This window comes from Nematostella vectensis, chromosome 7, assembly GCF_932526225.1.
Source record: "Nematostella vectensis chromosome 7, jaNemVect1.1, whole genome shotgun sequence".
Lineage (NCBI taxonomy): Eukaryota > Metazoa > Cnidaria > Anthozoa > Actiniaria > Edwardsiidae > Nematostella > Nematostella vectensis.
In genome coordinates, this window is record NC_064040.1 from 12,358,536 (window position 1) to 12,384,159 (window position 25,624).

General features: G+C 40.2%; 2 protein-coding genes and 1 long non-coding RNA gene across 4 annotated transcripts; 2 read left to right on the forward strand and 1 right to left on the reverse strand.

Annotated features, from left to right (window-relative positions):
- Window positions 1-5,743: 5,743 nt before the first annotated feature.
- LOC5510779 lies at window positions 5,744-12,857 on the reverse strand. Of its 2 annotated transcripts, none has more exons than XM_048730064.1 (14): window positions 12,675-12,857; window positions 12,313-12,417; window positions 11,396-11,495; window positions 10,653-10,726; window positions 10,548-10,581; window positions 9,847-9,929; window positions 9,343-9,437; window positions 7,977-8,758; window positions 7,204-7,300; window positions 6,539-6,623; window positions 6,407-6,455; window positions 6,242-6,342; window positions 6,083-6,159; window positions 5,744-5,960 (listed from the first exon to the last, which is right to left on the reverse strand). In XM_048730064.1, exons 1-14 carry the CDS (start codon window positions 12,720-12,722, stop codon window positions 5,945-5,947), a joined length of 1,746 nt encoding a protein of 581 aa, XP_048586021.1. In that variant the 5' UTR covers window positions 12,723-12,857; the 3' UTR covers window positions 5,744-5,944. The 2 variants fall into 2 exon arrangements, with proteins under 2 accessions (XP_048586021.1, XP_001631227.1); XM_001631177.3 differs by having other exon boundaries at window positions 6,083-6,166; window positions 12,675-12,856.
- Window positions 9,395-11,290, forward strand: LOC125568260. Its single transcript, XR_007312207.1, has 2 exons — window positions 9,395-9,475; window positions 11,113-11,290. It is a non-coding gene; the product is annotated as an uncharacterized LOC125568260 (long non-coding RNA).
- A 238-nt stretch (window positions 12,858-13,095) lies between the features above and the next one.
- LOC5510780 (ras-related protein Rab-13) lies at window positions 13,096-24,073 on the forward strand. The gene is made up of 8 exons (XM_001631150.3): window positions 13,096-13,397; window positions 13,548-13,608; window positions 15,393-15,453; window positions 16,780-16,857; window positions 17,247-17,336; window positions 21,963-22,028; window positions 22,604-22,654; window positions 22,963-24,073. Exons 1-8 carry the CDS (start codon window positions 13,274-13,276, stop codon window positions 23,083-23,085), a joined length of 654 nt encoding a protein of 217 aa, XP_001631200.2. The 5' UTR covers window positions 13,096-13,273; the 3' UTR covers window positions 23,086-24,073.
- Window positions 24,074-25,624: the final 1,551 nt, after the last annotated feature.

Sequence of the window (25,624 nt, forward strand, 5' to 3'; positions counted from 1 at the left end):
AATCTCACTTTCTTTTATTGTACTTTAGAATACTAGCCTCCCGCCTCAATAAGCTATTGCTAACTGCGGGTTCGGCGACTCAACAATTTTAAATATATTTCCTAGATAAAGTTATTGTAGTTGCTTATAGATATCTATAATCATGTAACTAGATATGAGTCGAATATCAGTTTTTGCTGTATTCTCGTTTTCGAGTTGATACATTAAAAATTAAATATTGGGGGGAGGGGGGGCTAATTCGAACAAGGGCGCTTATTACAAAATTCAAACTTTAATTCTACATTAATAACTCTCATGATTACTAATAAATCAAATCAAGTTAAATCATCAAGCAGTAAAAGAATATCCGAGAAGATGATGGGATTTACATTCCCAAATAACAGCCAGGTTTTCACCCCTCCCCTTCCCTTGGGCCGCTACTCAGGCTACTGAAAAAGTCCAAAGCTTACCTGCGCCGGGAATGAACCCGGGCTATCGCGACTGTTCTAATGAGAAAGCACTAATTGTCCAACCTCGTTTCCAGGCCCTCTCCCTTTCCTGCAATTTGGGTCGGCGGGAAATGGCCCTGGGGTCGGCCGGTCACGTGACTCCTACACCCAGGATTTCTGGGTGTAATAAATAAGCATTAATTATCTATTGTATATCTTCAGAACAAGATGACGGCAGAGTAGGAAGTCCCGGCTGTTTTCACTCGATTTGGGAAAGCTTAGAATTGTACGATTTTCCATCTTTGAATATGAAGATGAACAAGGACGCGCTAGAGAATAGCGTCATATCAAACGAGTGCGCGCTGTTTTTGAATTTTATTTTCAATCACATTTTTTAACGTTTGTTGTAGAAAGCAAATACCAAGCAATTCTCTGTGATTCCCTTGTGTACAAAACACTGTTTTCAACAGTCGATCTGCGGCTCTGCTTTTTCGATGTTTATTTTAAAGTTGGCCCTGTGAAATTTATGTAAATTAGCCTTTTAGCCGCAGACCGATCAACACGTAAAACGCAGTGACCGATCCCAGGGCCATTTGCCGCCGACCCAAATGACAGGAAAGGAGAGGGCCCTGGAAACGATGTTGACTAATTGTCCATTACTATGTTGCAATCATCAGGACCAGAGCTTGCTAAAGAAAGAAATTCGTCATCCAAGAACCCGGCGGGTTCAAGGAAACGATCTCAGCACTTCTCGCCAATACTAAAACAACAAAACCCTGACGATGTTAGGCAAGAAGATGGCCAGTTGGCTTTTGATTATATACAGGATTTCGGGACTGAAAATGCCACTGTGACACCATCTCACCTCGTGAGTCCGCGCCACACCCGTCCGATAGAATCATCTGAACTTATGAGTGGGCACCACGCCCGTCCGATAAACTACAAAGAAGATGATACCTTCTTAAGCGAAGCAAAGAGCTATGGGCTTTACCCGGAAGATTATCAGTCCAGAAAACTTAATCATACCAGTCTGATAGACCCCAAAGAAGATGATACCTACCTAAGCGAAGCAAAAAGCTATAGGCTTTACCCGGAAGATTATCAGTCCAGAAAACTTAATCATACCAGTCTGATAGGCCCCAAAGAAGATGATACCTTCTTAAGCGAAGCAAGACGAAGACTTATCAGAAGATGATGACCAGGAAAAAAAAAGGTATTTCCTCAAAGAAACTTCCAATAAACACACTGCCTTCAATATTTTGAAATATTTATCGCGTTTTCCGTTAAAAATCATCGGATATTGTTACGTAATCGATCGGAAGTAAACTGGTGACAATGCGGCTTTAACTCTGGCCCTAACTCTTTCGTCAATCAAAAGTAAGGAAGTAACACGCGCGTGTGTCCAATAAGGCGCCAAAACATAACGATTTTTCAACTCAAGATGAAGATGTGTTTGGTAGAGAAAAAAATACATTCAGTTTATTATTTTTAAATATTCGGATGCAAGTCAACTCATTTGATTGAGTGAAGTAGTGATGCAACCGGCGGTGATACATGAGAAAAAAGCTATTAGAAATAAGACTGTTTTTGTGAGATATAATAAGATGAGAAAGAAAGCAAAATATAAAAAATCAAATTATATCGCCGCAGCTCAAAACTCTGTTTTGCATTCGTTTGTGTAACTGTTGAGGCAACCGGTCAGCGGTGATCCAATATGGCGGCCACAAATTTTATCGTGTGCCTTTCCTTCGCTATTTTGGCGTGTTACTTGGTCCAGCTTGCGTCATTTCCACCTATATTGCAAGTTAAACGCAAGTTAGCGGAATTGCGTCATTCCTTCTGAGTCACTCGTTAGTCAAGCACTCTGCCCACGGCCTAACAACAAGAGGGAATACATGGACTCGTCTCTTCCTCACATTGCTTCTTCTTAACGGCTTAGTGGAGACTAACCCGGGACCACAGTACAAGTACCCATGTGGGGACTGCTTGAAGCCTGTCAAATCAAACCAAAAAAGGGATACAGTGCGATTCTTGTGAACTCTGGTATCATACTCGCTGCCTAGCGATGAATAACCATGTATATGGAGCATTGGCTAACAGTTCCTGCACATGGATATGCTGCAAATGTGGGCTCCCCAATTTTTCGAGCTCACTGTTTGACTCAATTAGAACTCTTGAGTCAACAAATCCATTTGAACCTCTACTGACCTCTAATAAGTGCAGCCCATTGATGTCCCCTAAATATACATCATCGCCTAAACACAATCAAGGATCAAGACATGCCATCAAGAGCACCATCCCAAATCTCAGAATGCTAACAGTCAATTGCAACAGCCTCCGATCCAAAGAGAAACAGAACCAGCTCCTGGATTTAATTGAAACCCACAAACCGGACATCATATGTGGACAGGAATCGAAGCTTGACTCTTCAATTAAAAATTCTGAGATCCGCCCAGGCCCTTTTGCTGGCCAAGTTTTCCGTTAGGACTTCTCTATTGGAGAGCGTGGGGTATTTATTGCGGTAAATGAAAAGATCCTGGCATGCGAGGTGAACACCCAGCCGTTGAGTATAGATGCAGTCTGGGCTAAAATTGAGACCCAAGGGGCTACGCCATTGTATATCTCATCCGTCTACAGACACACTGATACACTTCATGAGCCCATAGAAGAGCTCAGTGCTATGATAGACCATATAAATGAGTCAATGCCCAATGCCATCATAACTGGTGACTTTAATGTACCAAGTGTTAATTGGAAATCAAAGACAATTAGTCCCAACCCTCTATATAGACGTGCAGTTAATCAAGCTATTATTGACATGACAGTTCAAAATGGGTTGCAACAAGTACAACACAAACCCTCACGACAGAACAACATACTAGATCTAGTTTTTGTCAATAATCCCAACATTATCAACAGCACACTGGTGTGCCCAGGGATGAGTGACCATGATTGCATTGTTACAGATATCAATATGAAGATCAAACATGTCAAGAAACCACCCAGGACTGTTTATCTATTTAAGAGAGGGGATATGGACGGTGTAAAGAGAGAGTTACTATCAAGGTTTGAGGAGTTTACGAGCACTACTTGCATATCTGTTCAAGAGAGATGGACCTTATTTAAAGATATCCTTATGCAGGCAGTAAAGCAAAACATCCCAGAGAAGACCCTTGGTCCCAGGAGAGATGTCCCTTGGATGACCCCGAATGTTAAGAGGATGATAAAAAAGAAACAACGACTCTACAACCTGCAAAGAAAAAGTAGGAGGAAAGATCACAAAGCCAATTTCATGGCAGCTCGTCGCGCAGTCAAGAAAGCACTTAATACTGCACACAACGAGTATGTTATGGGCCTCTTGGATGTGAAGGAAAAAGAAAGCAACGTAGAGAGATTCAATACGGGGAGAAAGTTCTAGAAGTATATAAAATCACTAAGGAAGGAAAATGTTAGCATCGCAACCATGAAAGATCAAGACAGTGGACTGGAAGTCTAAAGTAGCATGGAAAAGGCAGAAGTCCTCAGTAAACAATTTGAAAAAGTTTTTACACAGGAAAATCCTAACCTTCCTGGTCTATCTGTGCTTCCTCGCTGGCCCTGAATGAGTAACCTCCAGTTTAGTGTGAATGGCATTGAAAAACTGTTGTCCAAGGTCAACCCTTCAAAGGCCAATGGCCCCGACATGATACCATCTACAGGAGTGTGTCTTACAGGAGTGTGCACATGAGGTTGCAATATACCTGGAAATTATACTCAACTATTCCTACTCTGTGCAGGAGCTGCCTGACGACTGGCTAACTGCAAACATCTGCCCGATCTACAAGAAAGGAGCAAAGAAAGACCCAGTGAATTATAGACCAATCGCTCTCACCTCAGTTACCTGCAAAGTTATGGAGCACATAGTCTATCATTACATTTACGCTCACCTAGACAGGCATCACATTCTAAGGGATTTCCAACATGGCTTTAGGAAAGGTAGATCTTGTGAAACTCAACTCATTATTACAGTCGATGATATAGCCAGAGGACTTGACAACAGATCTCAAGTTGACTTGTTAATATTAGACTTTTCTAAAGCCTTTGACAAGGTGCCACACACAAGACTCCTGGCAAAACTGGACCACCTCGGAGTGGAAGGTAATACCCACGGGTGGATAGCCACTTGGCTAACCAAAAGATACCAACAAGTAACTTTGGATGGAGCTTCATCTACACCTGTCAACACTCGCTCTGGAGTGCCTCAGAGAACTGTCTTAGGACCCCTCATGTTCCTAATTTATATTAATGATATGGGCGATGAGATCTCATCTAAGCTGAGGTTATTCGCTGACGATAGCCTTCTATATCTGACGATTGAGACTTCAGATGATGTCATCCAGTTGCAGAACGATCTCAATAAGCTATACGAGTGGTCGAACAAATGGCAGATGGAGCTAAACATAAACAAATGTAAGCTCCTGACTGTCACGAAGAAGAAAAATCCCATCATCTCTACTTATTATATGGGTGGAAAACTAATTGATTCTGTCGTCAGTCATCCATATCTTGGTGTTGAAATGAGCAAAGACCTGAACTGGAGCAAACACATCCAAAACATCACAGGGAAAGCTAATAGATCATTAGGGTTCATCAAAAGAAATCTTCGCAAATGTCCAGAAAGTGTCAAGACGCAGGGATACAAGACACTTGTTCGACCTCAGCTTGAATACGCTAGTACTGTCTGGTCCCCTCACCAGGAATACCTCATTGATGCCATAGAAGCAGTGCAGAAGAAAGCAGCACGCTTTTGCAAGCAATGCTGGGATCGGGAACCGGGAACAATGACACGTCTAATGGAAGAACTTGGGTGGCCAAAACTCAAAGAAAGGAGGGAAAAGGCACGATTGGCCTTATTTTATAGAATAAATAAGGGGCTGAGGAAATTTCCATGCCACCTTATGCAACTCCCCAAATGTACACAACAACTAGACAATACCATCCACAAAGATTTGCACTAGTCAGTTGCAAAACTAACGTTTTCAAAGAAAGCTTTTTTCCACACGCAATAAGAATGTGAAATGGCCTTCCAGTTAGTACTATCACTCAGCCCACTATCGATACTTTCCTGGCATCTATTTAGTTTATTTAATCAGTCTGTTATAGTTATGTCTATAGTTATTTTCTTATACCTTTACGATATGGCCATTATACCTTTACGATATGGTCTATAGTTATTTTTTTATACCTTTACGATATGGCCATATATGCCTTTGTGAAGTAAATTATTAAACGTAAACCGCAATATGTCAGAACAAGCAAAGGAAACCAAGTACAACAAAACTTACAAAGCATTTAATCCAACATTAACCAATCAATGTTTTCAAATCTCATAATATAATACAACTCATAATATAGTGTTTTTGCAATAATTCTGGCATTTTAAGTTCGTCAGTCTTTGTTTAATATCCTTGTTATCCTTGATGCTCACTCTGTCCCGGTACTCTCGTCTGCGGTCTGTTGGTCAGCGGGTCCATCCATTAACAGATGTTCAACCTGGAATATTACACCCACGAATAAATAAGGCTATAAAGAGGCGGGAAGTAAATAATGTGTGACTTTTCTGTGTTACCAACTTCTTTGCGTGACACGAATTGTGTGACCAGTGTTACACATACCTCGTCACGTGACCCTCCGCACACCCGGGTATAGATGAGAATGAACGTCTCGGGAAGCAGCACTTTGGTGACGTAATCTAGATACTGAAAACCATGTACAACCTCATCGATGATGAATTCAATTCACCAAATATCGAGTCGAGTCTGAGAATTACGTACCTTTGTTGTTTTAGAGCAGAAAATTCCGATAAGCGACTGCATGACTGCTTCCTGCTGGTCAGCGGAGAATGGGCCAAAACGCACCTGAAATGCTAGGTCTCCTACAAACAAATCAATGTTCACAAAAAATAACTATTTTATACAAGTTCTTTCGTATGATAATACCTCGGGTTCTTCCACCAGTCTTATAATCTTCGTGGCGTCGACAATATGCCTGTAAAAAAAGAGGAAGGGACCTTAGATTTATAAGACGGATCCATTGGTATTTGATGGCGAGTATCGCAACCAATGTGTTACCTTTCCCTTGAAAATTTGCTTCAGCTGCTTTGCCATTTGTCCAACAAGGTACTCGATGTGCTCGGACGTCAAATCAGCAATGTCGCTAGAAAAGCATCAACAATGTAAGATCTTAATATGCTCAGATTCGGATAGGGCCAGACATAGCCGGTTATGACCTGATATAGACGGATAGGACCAGATATAGTCGGATAAAGCCAATGTAACCCCTAACAATACATTTCCTTCATCTATAAGGTGATATCCACAAAGCAGAATCCGGGTGCAACAACCTCTTTAACATGATGTCCTTTATTTGTTGTCTTTGAGACAAGCATATGACTACTGGCAGGATCAACCAGATAGCTACAAGGCGGATGGTCCATACGTGCCAACCTGCAAACCAACGGCAAACGTCGCTTTCCTAGTAACTTTTCTTTTAACAATCTCCAGCAGAATGGCTTGGGCCGACGACGCATTGTCGCGCAACCTTCCGCGATCGCTGCCTTTCTCTTTGCCACGTCTTAAGATGGACTCACTTGAATTGACTTAAATCCCGGGGTATGTCACTGATGATTAATTCCTATACCTCGCCCCTTATATCAAAACAAACTCACGATTTACATCCGGGGCACGTCACTGATTATTACTCCTCCTGTATAAAACAAAACCGTCTCACGACTCACTTGATCTGACGAAAATCCGGGGGGACGTCACTAATGGTGATCGCGTCTGTTCGCGATGTGCCGGTGCTGTTTTGTGCCTCGGCTTCGGTTGAAATAACTGTGGATCGAAAATAACGGTTGCCATCATAAATCCACGATGATTGAAAAAAATCAAAAGTCTCTAGGTAAGAAATATACTTATGTAAAACATTTTTGGAAATCGCTGTTACCGCCATCGCAGTATTTAATATTTCCGCCGCCAAAATTAAGGCAAGAGGAACAAGGTTTGTTGTGCTAAATTCTAAACCACCAAATTAAATTGGCTGAGATGGCTTGTTTTCTGACGTGCTCTCCGTGTTCACGAAGCCATTTTAAAGGCAAGAGGAACGAGGTTTGTTGTGCTAAATTCTAAACCCCGAAATTCTCTTTAAAATTGGCTTAGATGGCTTGTTTTCTGACGTGCTCTCCGTGTTTACGGAGCCATTTTAAAGGCAAGAGGAACGAGGTTTGTTGTGCTAAATTCTAAACCCCGAAATTCTCTTTAGAATTGGCTCAGATGGCTTGTTTTCTGACGTGCTCTCCGTGTTTAAGGAGCCATTTTAAAGGCAAGAGGAACGAGGTTTAATGTGCTAAATTCTAAACCCCGAAATTCTCTTTAAAATTGGCTCAGATGGCTTGTTTTCTGACGTGCTCTCCGCTCGTTCACTTGTTTTCCCTTGCAAGAAGTCCCCTCTATACTACGATACGCAGGCTGGAGTAAAATGTACTATGATCCACACTTAGGAGAAGCTTACCTTGTAATTCGCATTCGCTATCAGCATCATGTCTGTTAGAAGATCCCTTTTCAGCGCCATCTCTAACAAGCCTGGCAGTTTCCTTTGCCTCGTTCGCGGTGCCTCTCGGCTCTTTGACCAATTTTCCTCGTTTGTTCCTATCAGGCGCGACTTTGGAATTCGCAGTATAAGAGCTTTCCTCTTTACGTCGCTTTTTCTGACGCATTTTAACTGTAAGCTTTCCCGGCGTAAAGTCCTCATCATCATCATTGTCATTCAATATTTTGTCGGCGGCCGATCGAGTATTAGGATCTTCGATCGCTGAGTCAGAACGGAGACGCTTACGAGAGCTTACCGGATACTGTTGCTGGCTGTATGAACACGTGACTGAACTCGAAAAGGATTCGGCAGTAGCAGCGCTAGATAGGCATGTGCCAAAACTGGTAGTACACGTGATCAGTTCTTGTGTACACGTGATTGATCTCGATCCGCACGTGACCATTTCCTCGACTGACGTGGCCACACATGCCAAGGTCCTGCTTATTTGGGTGTGGTCTTTCGTTTTGTCATCACTGGCGGTTACAGATGACCTGGAGTCTCCTATACCCCTATCTCTAGAAAGTGTGATATCACCCAGTTCCTTGTCTGATTTGGGACTGGGTTTCGGCACCTTAGAGCTGTTCGGAGGTGTTGTTATACAGGTTAGAGTAGATGGGTTCGCTGAGTCCTTATTTGTGGGATTGGAAGTTGTAGGGCATGATAGATCCAGCTCTTTCTCTTTATCTTGTTCCATTTTCTTGACTCTAAAAGAAGATTATACATAAATGAACGAAAAGAATGAGATCTATTTTCTTAATTCGTTGTTCACTGGAGTGTCAGCGGTTGAGACCCTACCAAGAATATTTGGGGCAGCCCCACGTTTTTACTCTTTGAAAAACCTTCCCCTCAAAATAGGTAGACGATCACAAAAACATATATTTCCACGAAAACATTTACATCAAATTTCATATATTCATCTTTCTTTTAGGATATTGCAATCACTTTTAAATTACAGCCTCATTTGCCTTTCTGAAGACTGAAGTCCCCCCTTCACCTAACTCAAGACGTTGAAAGTAAGGAGTGAAAAATTGTTTCAAGGAATCGCCAAATATGATTATTTATTGGAGAAATGGCATCGGTCTGGGACAAGGCGGGGGGGGGGGGGATGGCAAGACCCGATGAGTAGGGTTTTTTTTGTCCTTATCCAGCTTGCTAGCAGGAGGTGGATAAGGAACCCCCTGCAGTAACGTGTCAATTAATTTGTAAGAAGACTGTCTATGATCATATGACCAGGGGGTACTCAGCTATATGATAACTAATAATAAAATAGCGGTTCAACTGTACTTACATGTTTCGTAGATTGGCTTGCTTCTTGATGGCTGAGTCAGTGACTGAATCTTGATGGGTTTTGGTAAAATACTGACTAATAGGCTGGACACATACCTGCAGTAAAGATTGATACATAGATCATCCCATGTGAGGTAAATTGATACCCTTGGTTTTGTTCAGTAATAAAACTAGCATTGCCAATCACCATTTGCACTTACAATGTTATCTTTTTAAACAGGTGTATGTTAATTTTACCTCATGTTTGAAAACGAGAATTTTAAGACATGTATACACTAGCAAATTATGAAACATGCTACTGTAAGAGTTTTAACCTCAAGTGCCTGCTTTCGCCTGCAATAGCAGGCAAATTAAGCACACTTCTGCCAATTGCTGCAAACGTAACATGGACCTATCACACTGTTTTTTTTAGAAGAGTACAAAGCAAGATTCTAGAGTACAAACTCGTTGCTCATAAATGATTTTATGGTGAAATTGCAGCTTAGTTTGGTAAATAAGTCTGTACCTGATGGACTGGTGCTTGCTCCATCTCACTCACTGTGACTACCAGCTTCTCAGGGAAAAAAGTGAAATCTTTGTGTCCACCACCTAGCAAAGTAACCATGAATATACAGTACACAAGTTATGACTATTTGTTAGCTGAACAATATTCAATATAATTCTATAAAAAATAGATCTCTCAAGTTGTTTGGCAACTACATTGCACGTTTTTTAAAACTGTTTAAAGGTTTGACAATAAAAACGTAAATTTATTTTTATGAGTGTAAATGTATCAATGTAAATTCTAGCAGTAATTCATTATAAGCACTTTGAAAGTGGGCATAACTAGAAGTCTGTCAGGGTGTTGTAGATACAGGAAAAGTAATTAACCAACATTAGGTTAAAGTTTTATGCTATTGTTGTGATCAATGTGAAATTGATATATAGTATTGATATGATAGCTCAAAACAAACTGAACTTGTGGGATGTGGGATCTGGTATGTCTAGTACTAATGGGGCTGGCACATATGACTGCTAACTTTTATCAGCAAGCCATGGAAATAATCATGTCATGATCATGTCATTGATCACAATGTTTGTAAATAAAATAATAATATAAATAGAAATACTGAATGAAAAAATATTACAATAAAGACTGCCAGAGGACATTCCTGTGTGTGGTTTACATTAAAATAATGCCAAATGTTTATCATATTCCTGAGTTACCTGAGTAATTAGTTTTCCTTGAAGCTGAATAAAGCTGTAACACAATAAAAGCATTACCATCATGAATACAGTTATGGTATGAAACATAAACACTGAACAACTTACACTTTGGGACTTGATCACTACAAATTGCCTGATGGCTCTCCTCTTAAACTGGTAATGGACATTAAAACTCTTATCTGGGGATAAAGAAAAGCAATGAGGAAATAAAAATGAAAAATAGTAAAAAAATTCAATGAAGAAATAATGCAAAAAAAAGGCAGGATGACACCACCAAAAATAGCAAATATTTATCTTTAAATCGAGCAATATTTTGCTATTTTACGAAGCCCAATTTGAGGAATCACTGAATTAGAAAAGTAAGGGGCACTTAAACACCAGAGAGTGCTTCTAGGGACAAAGAAAAAAGGCAGGTTTATTAAATGCCTTTATTTCATCTTCCAGCATATAAATACATTTTTGTAGTTTTTATACTAAATAGAGCTTACAAAACAGATTGAAAAATGGTGGTCCAGTATGTTTACCCCTTTGAAATTACTAAACTTTTTTTATTGTTTTCTGTCAGGTTTTAATGCAAGAACCCTCTTAGAAGACTGCACCATTTTGTCATTCAGACCCTATTTGTATTAGCAGCCCATGTTGTACAAAGGCTACTTGTAAACCAAGTAATAGGGCACAACTTTACACACACAAAATTAGCTGGTTCAGTGAACTAGGAAGAAAACTATAAGAAAAGAAACTCATACCCTCTCTTAGTTTCTCTTACCAAAACACACTTGAAACCTTATGGTCACATGTGACTGAATCAACTTAAACAAACTGGAAGCACTCTGTAACAGACCCGGTACCTGGTGTGAAAATCATCAAGCCATCCTGAGTGATTTCCTTGTCACTGGCGCAAGACAAGCTTCTTGCCAAGATGACATCTCGCAGGTGTGAAAGCAGAGCCTTATAAAACAGACATAAGAACAAGTTTTACGACATGCCGTCACAATGACTTATAGTACCTGGTCTTACCTCTTTAATGACAGCAAATGTAAGATAAATTTTAAGAAGCTAAAAAATATTTAGCAGCTATACATCTGACACTTATACAGATACCACATAGCCGTAGCAGGCCTCTGATTATCTAGGAGGGGGGGTACTATACAGAAACTTTTAGAAAACAATGGGGAGCACAGCCACACTCCTACTGGTCATTTTCGTATATTTTTTGAAAATATACAACCCTGTACTACATACTAATTTTACTAATAACCTCATCTCACCTTCACTACCATTTTAAAACTCTCTACTTGTTCCTACACATATTCCACCACTTCCTTTTTATATAGGGCTCTGCCAGCCCCCCCCCCCCCCCCAAAACCCACCCCTACTTTGTGCTCCTATTGCCACTCTTTTCACTCTAGGTGCCTAGAACAAATCAATTTCAAGACCAAAGCGATATTATTCAGCGTGAGAAAGATTATTTGTTTGAAAACTTTACCGCAATCATGCAAGAAGATGACTACTTCTATGGGATTTATGACGCATATGATGGAAAGATCTTGTTTTATATTCCTCGTTTCGAAGATGTTTATTCAGAAGTTTCCAACTGAGAGGTTGGGTATGACCGCTGAAAGTATGAGACTCGACCACAATTTACGTCCGTGGAATTTGCTTCCCTATTTGTGAGAAGTCATCCATGTTATAAGTATTCTATGTACCTCTTGCATAAGATAAAACCTAACAATATTTTAGAGCAATTGCACTTAAATAAACTTACAGCGAGGTGGTTAAGAGTGAACCATGTGTACAGGCAAGTCCTTTTGGTTTGATGAACATCTGGACAAACGTATATTTGCATCAGCATGACTTTGTCTTCGGCTACCTGGGAATATAATATTATGGCATACACAGTGAGAACGGAGTCGGGATTAGAACATTTCTATCGAAATAGTCGCGGTTGTGGCTAAAAAAACAACCTGGTAATAAAGACATCCGTAGTTTTAAGTACAGTATAAGCTAATACCAACAAAGTCTGTCGAAAGTAAGGACTTCTTTCGGGTTTTTTGGTGTGCCAGATCAGAATGGCGCTATGAAAACAAGAGAAAATGTTCAAGTTTGAATTAAATTCATCTTCATTACCTTGAAATATAAACTTTTGCTCTTCGTTGCGAAACCTTTAGATGCCATATTTCTATGGTCATCATCTCTAGTAACTTTGAGTTCGATTCTTGCTGTGTTTACAAACTTAAAATCTGCACATGTCGCGCGAAAAAGCCCACACGTGCCGCCATTTTGAAATGGCCTCAATTTTACTGAGTGGTGGGTAGACGGTATTCAGCAATATTTTTTTAAAATAAATCTGAAAGAAGTGAGTCTCGAACAAACTACTTATAACCATTAAAGCTAAAAATATATATGTAAATTGTATGGCAGGTTCCTTTTTTGTTGAATATTTAGAGTCTTTTTCAAGGTCAAATGTTATTCTAAATTTTGTCCCCTCCCCGGTGCGTTATGCAATTTGGCGAGTAACAAAACTCTCCAACAGTCTCCCGACCGTGGGGATTATTTTAAACAGATCGTTTCGTGTGGTTTGCTTGTTATCTTGGAGTTTTTGGGAAATCTCATGAATTTTAATCTTATTCTGTTACCAAGCGATCGCTGTTCTATGAATCTGACTTGACACTGAAATACTCCAGCATGATCGAGTTGCTTGTATAGCGGAGAAAAGTAGCGTTAAAATGGCGAAAAGCTACGATCATCTTTTCAAAATTCTGTTGATTGGAGATTCGGGTGTTGGAAAGACTTGTATACTTTGCCGGTTCGCGAACGATGAATTCAACAAATCTCACATATCTACTATTGGTAAGGCACATTTATGTATCTCTATGGTTTAATCTGTCTAAATGATAGCCCAATACGGGATGACCTGATGCAACTATGAGTCACTCATTTGATGGACAAATCCACACGCAAGTTTTCTAACTACAATATTCGCACATCTTCTGATTACAGGTATAGACTTTAAAATGAAAACATTGATGGTGGATGGCAAAAGAATACGCATACAGATGTGGTAAGTATTGTTTTAGTATGTGGGTAGTTTGTATGTGCTAAATTTTCGATCCTAGATATGGACGTTATGGACGCTGAACGAAGCTAATTCTCGAAAGCCATTTTGCAGTAATTCAATACCCTTATCGAAAACTCAGCAGAATTAGCCAGCCGTAATTAATAATGGTTTTCAAAAATCAGCTTTGTCTAGCTAAATATTTTGAATTTTATCAAAATAGAGATAGCATCTTTATTGTTGAATGCTATTGACAAAATGGAGTATAGTATTTTAATAGCAAACCCATTCTATATTTTCTGATTGAACGTGCTATCGGCAACAGACTTCCATTTAGTTGAATAATTGCCAAGGTAAACATAACCGGCTAATTTAAAATGCTGGTTCCGCTTTATCTGGTTAATTCGAGCTTGGTATATTTTGTGCTTGCTGCTCTGCATTTTAAAATTGAACACGATATTTTTAGTTTGAAGTGTTTTTTATCTTTTTCTTTCATCGGTCTTTTAGTTCTTTTATCGTGTAATATATTATCGCTATTCTATTTTTAAAGGTGAGTGGTTTTGAACAAAAACCCTATCAATGGCTTTTGTTTCTTCAAAAGTACTGTCTGTATTGTCAAAATCTTTTAAATGCTTTTGCCCTAGACATTTAAATTTTGCCCCAATCATTTCATAACAGAGAAATTGAAGTATTTTAAAAATTTGCGTTATGTACAAAGAAAAGTACATTTTTTTCTGTATTAGTGACATGAGGACTTGATTAGACTCCTCGTATATGGCTATAACTGAGGCCTTCTTGTCTGGAATACCATAATCTGCTCAACACAGCCCGATGACCTTTGCACACTTTAATTGTCACTCCCAGGAAATCAATAGTATATGCTCCTATTAGTTCAATAAGCATTGTTTCTACTCACCGAGCTAAAAAAATACTAACTCCTAGGCACTCCTCAGCTAATTTATACTCAAGTTAAGAATTGTGATTCTTCTTGTAGAAAGACATAATTTTGAGATAGATAACTATTTTTTACATTTATGTTATCGGTTTGTTGATGTTTAATTAGTCTTAATCTTCCTGTCACTCCCAATATAGACATACTTTTAGTGGCTTAAAATGTCCTACGTTCATTTTACTCACTTTTAGAAGCCAATTTAGTTCTGCTTTTACTGATAAGGTTTGAGTTTCTGGTCTCAAAGCTAAATTTATTTATCGAAGATTGTACTAAAATTTTAAGATTTGATTTCACATTTAAAATGTACGGTACTGTATGTCCACATTTGATTTTCAAGAGTTGGGGTCCCTGTGGTTTTTATTGAATGATGGTGAATTAATTTCATTTTGTAGAGTATAGGTTTGTGAAACTTGGAATTTACATTGAAGATCAGTTATTTTGTCTTTTTTGCCATTTCTTCCTTTGGGGGGTATTTGATAACTTTTTTTTGTAAAAACAAAAGAATTGTCTCCCCTCCTTTATTTATATCAGGGTTTGTTATTTCCATTGTGCTTTTATTTTCAAGCACATTAACTTAAGCATGAATGTATCAGCATATATCCCCTGGGGATGGGTTACTGAGGCTGTTTCTCGTTTAACTTCCCTTTCCCCACTTTAACTTTTTCAAGGACCAAGTTTTCACAATGATGTAATTGCAGATTGTAATCAATAACACGTGGCTGAATACACACAGATAATCAAAAGGTGATTCTTTGAAAGGAAATATCATCTTTTGTTCCATCTACTACATTGTAGTTATGCACTTGCCTCCTTGTCCTGATATTGCTGTTTTGTTTAGGGATACAGCCGGACAAGAGCGATATGAGACAATCACAACACAGTACTATCGAAGGGCACAGGTACAGTATCATGACTACTGTAGCTAGAAAAAAGAGGGAAAGCCCCAGTCATCCTCATCACTTTTTCATACCTGTCAACCTGCGAAAATCTCAAGGCTTGAAATCTCAAGGGAGGGGTTGAGTATATTAATTTTTTGGGGGGACGGGTGGGTATACCTTTCTATACGGATATAATAGAAAGCTCTCGTGCACATATCCATTTATAGATCTCACGAGGATAAATTGCCCTATGTAAGGAAATTATTATTTTAATTATTCTAATAGAAAATAGGCTAAATGTCAATTTTCTATAGAATAATTTTTTCCGAAGTGATACAAATCGCTAAGAAGCGGGAGATTTGGTGCTCCATGTGGGAGAACCGGAGAAGATGTCCAAAATCTTGAGACTCCCGCCTAATGCGGGAGAGTTAACAGGTATGCTTTTTGGAGGCAGACTCTATTTTCTCCTCCATATTTTGTAAAAATACTTACTTTTAGGGGTGTAGTGGGCTAGAAACATGAGAACACTGGGGCACAGTCAAGCCTCTTCTCGTCTTTTTTTTTTAATAAAAAAATGGGGTAGAATCTACTCTGGTGGTGTCTAAAATGTTTTGCCATTTTTTCAAGTTTATTATTACTACAGTCGAAGCTCTCTGAGCGACCGCTCTCGTAAGCGACCAGCCCCGATAACGACCACGATCACGAATCACCGATTGAATTGTCACACAAACTATGTAATTCTAAGCTCCCGTAAGCGACAAACTTATCGGTGCGACCGTTAACGACCACAATTTCAAAACACCAACCGATATTTTCTTTTATTTTTAAGCTCTCGTAAGCGACCACAATTATTTTTGGCTTTACAACATCAGTCAACACCTGATAAACATCATATCCAATGCATGCTGAAATCACATATAGAGCGGAAATGTTGTAATGTTTCACAAAAGCTGCCTTTCCAGTAGACAACTATTAAAGAGTTCCATAATTTCAATTTTCTAACTTCAATTTCAAACATTTCTTTGTCTCCAGAAAATGTGTAAATGCAAGGAATCTCTAGTCCATTGCCAGCTCCACGATTTATCCTTTTTTTAGTTACAATAGCCATCCATTTGTTTGTTTGCTGACAAAAGACGCCATGCGATCGTCGTAGACGCAGAAGATATTCTCATGACGAAAAGCTTAAGTCTTCGATATAAACAAGCATAACGAGCTACTTTGCGTAGAATTAATTGCTAAATAAAACAACTCACTCTCATGATAAGTCAAATACCTAGTTTTAAAATCAAGCAATAAACCAAAATATCACAAATTACGAGAGCTTCAACTGTATTTCATTAATTTCAGGGAATAATTTTAGTGTATGATATAACAAGACTGGATACATTTCAGAACATAAGGAAATGGCTTCGATATGTTGATGAGGTGAGGACATGTAGTAAAATTGGGTATGTTCCATTTTCCATGTCCAATGAAGGCGTTTTCATTCGCCCCTCCACACGATACAAAGGTGATAACAGGCTCAACAGCACATGTATGCAAAGTGATCACCTCCCCCCCCCTCCCCCCTTTGGCTACAGACCTTTTAATTCCACTTGCGACAGCATTTCCAAATAGTTCGGTTTTTGGTCTTCTGTTTCTTGTTTGTAGTGGATGATACCTGTACCTGTAACGAAAAGGTTGCATTTTACAACAAAAATTATTAATTCTATTGTGATGTGATCACAACACAATAATAATCTGTTCTTGGTAATGAGCATAACCCATTATTCTTACTATAAGTTAGACTGTTTTATATCTCTTTGTCTCCACAGCATGCTAGTACCAATGTCCAGACGCTGTTACTTGGCAACAAGTGTGACATAGAACAACAGAGAATAGTGGGAAAAGAATTAGGGGTTAAGGTAAAGAAACATTATCTTTGGGGATGGGTCATCAGGAGATGGGGCCTTCATATTTTGTCATTAAACAGGGTGTGGCATTCACATGGTGTAATGTAATGGGGGTGTGGTATTCACATGTTGTAATGTAAGGGGGTGGGTCATTCACATGGTGTAATGTAAGGGGGTGGCATTCACATGGTGTAATGTAAGGGGGGGGCATTCACATGTAATGTTAGGGGTGGGGCATTCACATGTTGAAATGTAAGGGGGTGGGGCATTCACATGTTGTAATGAAAGGGGGTGGGGCATTCACATGTTGTAATGTAAGGGGGATGGGACATTCACATGTTGTAATGTAAGGGGGTTGGGGCATTCACATGTTGTAATGTAAGGGGTGTGGCATTCACATGGTGTAATGTAAGGGGTGTGGCATTCACATGTAATGTAAGGGGGGTGTGGCATTCACATGTAATGTAAGGGGGGTGGGGCATTCACATGTTGTAATGTAAGGGGGTGGGTCATTCACATGTTGTAATGTAAGGTGGGTGGGGCATTCACATGTTGTAATGTAAAGGGGGTGTGGCATTCACATGTAATGTAAGGGGGGTGGGGCATTCACATGTTGTAATGTAAGGGGGTGGGTCATTCACATGGTGTAATGTAAGGGGGGGGGGGCATTCACATGTTATGTTAGGGGTGGGGCATTCACATGTTGAAATGTAAGGGGGTGGGGCATTCACATGTTGTAATGAAAGGGGGTGGGGCATTCACATGTTGTAATGTAAGGGGGATGGGACATTCACATGTTGTAATGTAAGGGGGTTGGGGCATTCACATGTTGTAATGTAAGGGGTGTGGCATTCACATGGTGTAATGTAAGGGGTGTGGCATTCACATGTAATGTAAGGGGGGTGTGGCATTCACATGTAATGTAAGGGGGGTGGGGCATTCACATGTTGTAATGTAAGGGGGTGGGTCATTCACATGTTGTAATGTAAGGTGGGTGGGGCATTCACATGTTGTAATGTAAAGGGGGTGTGGCATTCACATGTAATGTAAGGGTGGTGGGGCATTCACATGTTGTAATGTAAGGGGGTGGGTCATTCACATGTTGTAATGTAAGGGTGTGTGGCATTCACATGTTGTAATGTTAGGGGGTGTGGCATCCACATGTTGTAATGTAAGGGGGTGGGGCATTCACATGTTGTAATGTAAGGGGATGGGGCATTCACATGTTGTGGGGTGGGGCATTCACATGTTGTAATGTAAGGGGGGTGGGTCATTCACATGTTGTAATGTAAGGGGGTGTGGCATTCACATGTCGTAATGTAAGGGGGTGGGGCATTCACATGTAATGTAAGGGGGTGTGGCATCCACATGTTGTAATGTAAGGGGGGTGGGGCATCGACATGGTGTAATGTAAGGGGTGGGGCATTCACATGTTGTAATGTAAGGGGGGTGGGGCATTCACATGGTGTAATGTAAGGGGGGTGGCATTCACATGGTGTAATGTGAGGGGTGTGGGGCATCCACATGTTGTAATGTAAAGGGGGTGTGGCATTCACATGTTGTAATGTAAGGGTGGTGGGGCATTCACATGTAATGTAAGGGGGTGGGGCATTAACATGTTGTAATGTAAGGGGGGTGGGGCATTAACATGTTGTAATGTAAGGGGGGTGGGGCATTCACATGTTGTAATGTAAGGGGGTGGGGCATTCACATGGTGTAATGTAAGGGGGTGAGGCATCCACATGGTGTAATGTAAGGGGGTGTGGCATCCACATGGTGTAGTGTAAGGGGGTGGGGCATTCACATGTTTTAATGTAAGGGGGTGGGGCATTCACATGGTGTAATGTAAGGGGTGGGGCATTCACATGTAATGTTAGGGGTGGGGCATTCACATGTTGTAATGTAAGGGGGGTGTGGCATTCACATGGTGTAATGTAAGGGGGGTGAGGCATTCACATGGTGTAATGTAAGGGGGTGGGGCATTCACATGCTGTAATGTAAGGGGGGTGGGGCATTCACATGTTGTAATGTAAGGGGGGTGTGACATTCACATGGTGTAATGTAAGGGGGGTGGGTCATTCACATGGTGTAATGTAATGGGGGTGGGTCATTCACATGGTGTAATGTAAGGGGGGTGGGGCATTCACATGTTTTGATGTAAGGGCGGTGGGTCCTTTACATGTTGTAATGTAAGGGGGGTGGGGCATTCACATGTTGTAATGTAAGGGAGTGTGGCATTCACATGTTGTAATGTAAGGGGGGTGGGGCATTCACATGTTGAAATGTAAGGGGGTGGGGCATTCACATGTTGTAATGAAAGGGGGTGGGGCATTCGCATGTTGTAATGTAAGGGGGTGTGGCATCCACATGGTGTAGTGTAAGGGGGTGGGGCATTCACATGTTTTAATGTAAGGGGGTGGGGCATTCACATGGTGTAATGTAAGGGGTGGGGCATTCACATGTAATGTTAGGGTTGGGGCATTCACATGTTGTAATGTAAGGGGGGTGTGGCATTCACATGGTGTAATGTAAGGGGGGTGAGGCATTCACATGGTGTAATGTAAGGGGGGTGGGGCATTCACATGCTGTAATGTAAGGGGGGTGGGGCATTCACATGTTGTAATGTAAGGGGGGTGTGACATTCACATGGTGTAATGTAAGGGGGGTGGGTCATTCACATGGTGTAATGTAATGGGGGTGGGTCATTCACATGGTGTAATGTAAGGGGGGTGGGGCATTCACATGTTGTGATGTAAGGGCGGTGGGTCCTTTACATGTTGTAATGTAAGGGGGGTGGGGCATTCACATGTTGTAATGTAAGGGAGTGTGGCATTCACATGTTGTAATGTAAGGGGGGTGGGGCATTCACATGTTGAAATGTAAGGGGGTGGGGCATTCACATGTTGTAATGAAAGGGGGTGGGGCATTCACATGTTGTAATGTAAGGGGGGTGGGGCATTCACATGTTGTAATGTAAGGGGGGTGGGGCATTCACATGTTGTAATGTAAGGGGGGTGGGTCATTTACATGGTGTAATGTAAGGGGTGTGGCATTCACATGTTGTAATGTAAGGGGGTTGGGTCATTCACATGGTATAATATAAGGGGTGTGGGTCATTCACATGGTGTAATGTAAGGGGTGTGGCATTCACATGGTGTAATTTAAGGGGTGTGACATTCACATGTAATGTAAGGGGGTGTGGCATTCACATGTAATGTAAGGGGTGTGTGGCATTCACATGTTGTAATGTAAGGGGGGTGGGGCATTCACATGTAATGTAAGGGGGGTGGGGCATTCACATGTTGTAATGTAAGGGGGTGGGTCATTCACATGTTGTAATGCAAAGGGGGTGTGGCATTCACATGTAATGTAAGAGGGGTGGGGCATTCACATGGTGTAATGAATGTGGATGGGTCATTCACATGTTGTAATGTAAGGGTGTGTGGCATTCACATGTTGTAATGTAAGGGGTGGGGCATTCACATGTTGTAATGTAAGGGGGTGGGGCATTCACATGTTGTAATGTAAGGGGGTGGGGCATTCACATGTTGTAATGTAAGGGGGGTGGGTCATTCACATGTTGTAATGTAAGGGGGTGTGGCATTCACATGTCGTAATGTAAGGGGGTGTGGCATTCACATGTTGTAATGTAAGGGGGATGGGGCATTCACATGTTGTAATGTAAGGGGGTGGGGCATTCACATGTAATGTAAGGGGGTGTGGCATTCACATGTTGTAATGTAAGGGGGGTGGGGCATTCACATGTAATGTAAGGGGGGTGGGGCATTAACATGTTGTAATGTAAGGGGTGTGGGTCATTCACATGGTGTAGTGTAAGGGGGTGGGGCATTCACATGTTTTAATGTAAGGGGGTGGGGCATTCACATGGTGTAATGTAAGGGGTGGGGCATTCACATGTTATGTTAGGGGTGGGGCATTCACATGTTGTAATGTAAGGGGGGTGTGGCATTCACATGGTGTAATGTAAGGGGGGTGAGGCATTCACATGGTGCAATGTAAGGGGAGTGGGGCATTCACATGCTGTAATGTAAGGGGGGTGGGGCATTCACATGTTGTAATGTTAGGGGGTGTGGCATTCATATGTTGTAATGAAAGGGGGTGTGGCATTCACATGTTGTAATGTAAGGGGGGTGGGGCATCCGCATGGTGTAATGTAAGGGGGGTGGGGCATCCACATGGTGTAATGTAAGGGGGGTGGGTCATTCACATGTAATGTAAGGGGGGTGGGGCATTCACATGTTGTAATGTAAGGGGGGTGGGTCATGCTATGCTCATGCTTTGTTGTGCCATACTGTACTGTGGTCATCATTTGTTGTGCCATTCTGTACTGTGGCCATGCTTTGTTGTGCCTTATTCTACGATGAAAGAAACGAGTATTGCAAACTAGGACAAGATACCTAAACTAAAGTGGTCCAATTGATGAAAACGGTGTAAACACAATGGGTCTGTTGTGTCATATGTCATACAAATGAGTGACAAAAGGGTTTGTGTCTCCCTGTCAATGATGTGTGATCTGAAGTATCATGCTATGTGTTATTCATGAACAAGTTCCCTGGGAGGTTATGCCATGTAAAACAATACCAAAATTTGAGAATCTTTTTTATTTTACTATTTCAGTTGGCTTCAGAGAGAAACATTCATTTTTATGAGACAAGCGCATACTCCAACACAAACATTGACGATGTAAGTCTTGTTTATAATGCCACGGTCATGCAAACTTAGTCTACAAGACGACCATGACTGATACCCAAAGACGATGACAACACTCCATGGTAAATAACCCGTAACTAATAACCGTTGACAGAAACCATTCGCCGATGGAGATGGGTGTTTTCTAACATTTGGAATTTTGCTTGGATGCCAAAATGTCGACTGCAGTGCCGTAGCAAACTTTGAATTTTTGGAAGGGCAAAATACAAAAACATAAAGAAAATATTTACCAGCTCAGTGGTAGGGGGTGTTATAGAGGTTTTTAAACCTGAAATGTTTTTAAAACATGAATTTGAAGGGTTTGTCGTTTTCACAAAGAATAAAAACTAGGCAATGACTTAGGCGTGAAATCTCTAATATGACTTTACGCTTTCGACCGACCACACTCGAAAATCCCCTAAAAAGCACTAGTTTTAGGAAAGGTTAATTTGGTTACTAATGGTAGACTTTGCTTTCGTCTACACATTCAGGCATCCATAGAGAAACACTAGTTTCTATAAAGCTTATTAGTTGTTAATGATATATTTTGCTTTCGTTTAAACTTTTAGGCATTCATTGAGATGTGCAAACAAATTCTTCATCGAATGGACGAGTCACAGGTAGAACTATGTTAAAAAAAATAACTCTCCCCGCCTTGCTTGATAATAGTTTTTTTTAATGTTAGAAAAAACCACTAGGACACAAGATTAAGCGTAACGCAAGTGAGAATTGAGATCTTTTAAAACGTGAAACAAAGTGAGAATCGGTTAAACACAAGCTTTTAAAACAACAAGGGAGAGTCGGTTTAACACAATTCGACAAAAGTCTTCTACACAGTCACACGATGAAGTTTAACAAGTTTGGGTAGAAGACCAATGAATAAAATAATTTAGAGCCTTGGTGATATTATTTTGTGTTCTATTCGCAGCAAAATGGGACAAATCGAATGAGCGTGCGCTCTTCTATCAGTTCGGAGTTGAGCACAAGTGCCATTCTCCTAGACACCAAGAAAGAAGTTCTCCAGAAAGAACAGTGCTGCTACGTCACGTGACACTTGACTACGTCATGTGACACTTGACAACGTCATAGACACTTGGCCCAATCGCGTGCTGCACAAAATACGTTTTATATTAAAAGCTCGCTCCATAGTATTTAACTCACATAAGTATACCAAAATTAAGAATTGAATTTAATAACAGTATTAACATACCCCAAAAAGCGTATATATTAGTGTAATACCGTAAAAAAAACTATTAAGTCCACGGGGGCGAAAGAAAAAGGGTTATTTTGTCATGTTTTCATGACATTAGGTGTCTCTTAAAGCTGCAATCCCACCAGTTTGCTTCCGGTCAATAACGTAACAATCTCCGATGATATTTAAGGGATTTTTAGCGAAAAATATTTCCAAATTGTAAAAGCAGTATAAAGTGTTTTTCAAAATCCCGTGCAACAAAATGATATTGTTAAAGATAAATTGTCAAGCCAGAACATACAGAACGAAGACATTACAATATATTAGTACACTCTTTTTTTTATAAGAAAGTTTTTTTATAAAAACGCCCAGGCTGGGATTTCGCCAAATTTTAAGAACATGCCGAGGCTCAGAAGATAGCAGCTAAAGATTTTTTCATTAGAGTGATTGCTTAAAAAATGAAGAATCAAATTGTGTTTATACTAGCGACTTAAAATACTATTGTTATTGATCATTTGTGTAGTTCTCTTTTTACTCAGCTGGTGTGTGTGATTTCAGGTCACTGAAATTTAAGAATATCGATAAGAACGTTTTTAGCCTTAAAATGCTCCAAAAATAAGAACGGCTCAGCCTCAACTGAAAATTAGACGTTCTTAAAAAAAAAAGAGTGTACTGAATAAACTAATTAGTATTTCACGGGTTTTTGAAAACCGGATGGCCTGTTAAATAGCAAGGATTTTAATAGATTCTTTTGTCTTTAGTCGGTTGCGGTTTCCTCCGTCATGCAGTGACCTTAAGGAGCGCCCGCAATTATTTTATTAATAAAATTTAGATAAGCAATTGTAAAGATTCTTCTAAGTTATTACTATTATTTTTATACAAAAAATGTTCCGCCGGACTTGTGGCAAAAATTTAAAAAAAAGTGCACAAATTTGATAAAATAGGAAATGCTTAATCATTGAAAACGTTATATTTGTGAATGGAAGGCCTTTATGTTTATAATGATAATGAGGTTAACGACCCTGGCTTTTCGGATTGTAGGGCACCGGATCTCACGACAGCTAATCAAAGCTCACGATTTGACGGATACCGATACAAAAGAATTACTGTTAAGTATTTCCAACACGAATGCATATTCTAATCAGTCTAAGAAAAGTCACGCGTTCTTTTTCACTGTTGTGGTTTTGAAACCGCGTGTTTTCTTCTTTGGGAACGGGAAAATTGAGCGCTTCGGTTTCGAGTCTTGCAGCGATGACTAATTTTAAAAGAGCAAGAAACCTAGTTTTATTCGCACACAATTGACCCGTAAGCATTACCTAATAATGTTTATAAACCTAGTGACAACCCAGAGTGATGACAACTCGAATTTTTTATTTTCCTTTTTCAGTATTTTTATGAATTGGGCTTCCTGTGGTACTATTCGTTAAAGAGAAGAGAAGACTGAGAGCTATTGGACCGGAAGAGGGGCTCCCACTCTCCCTGGCCCGCCCGCTTTTTTATCACGCCACAGCAAGCCCTAAATCGAAAAAGAAAACCCATTCAATGGTGGCCCGCGTCAATTCAAAAGAACTGCTTTCCCAAAAAATCACGAATTTTTAAACCGCTCCCATACAATCATTATTTACGCGATTTCTTTTATTCTTTCAAATTGTTATGAAAGAAACATCCTAGATTCGGAGTTTATTGCAGTGCTACAGTAGGTTAAATCCAAACCGATTGCGGAATAAATGAGGTCAATCGTAGGTCGAAGTTTGGAAAAAATCGACTGTAGTACAAAATCCCCTAAAATGTGCTGTAATAACTAAATCGAGCTTCAAGGACACGCATGTGAAATATTACGATATTCGGTTGGGTCGATCTTGCTCTAAATCGACTATGACTATCTGAACATCTCGAGATAGACGTCTTGAAGAATGATGAACATACTGCAAATCGTTCTCAGAAAGAATACTTCCATCTAAAAGTAAGAATTGATATGTCCCTTCATAAAAAAATGTAAGTATTAACATTTGGAAAACGTGATTTCGAGTTTTTGGGCATGGAGAAGTAAGCAGAACAGTTCCGCCAAAATTATAATTCAAATGCAACCATTGGCCCTACTTATCACTGACCGGTAGCGACAAATTACAACAACAACAACAACAACAACACCCATACTGGATCGGTAAGCTAGTTAATAGTTTATTTCTTCGGTGATCATAACCATAGTTAATAGAGGGAAATAATGGTTACGAAATCTGGTGAACATAAACAATAGGCGCTCTCTGACGTTGAACAAGAATACATATGGACAAGATTTGTTAATACGCGTATTCAGGCAAAAATTGGTTATTGACAGCGGCGTAACCAGGATTTTTAACAGGAGAGGCCCAAAAGGCACTTCCAAGGCATTTTATAC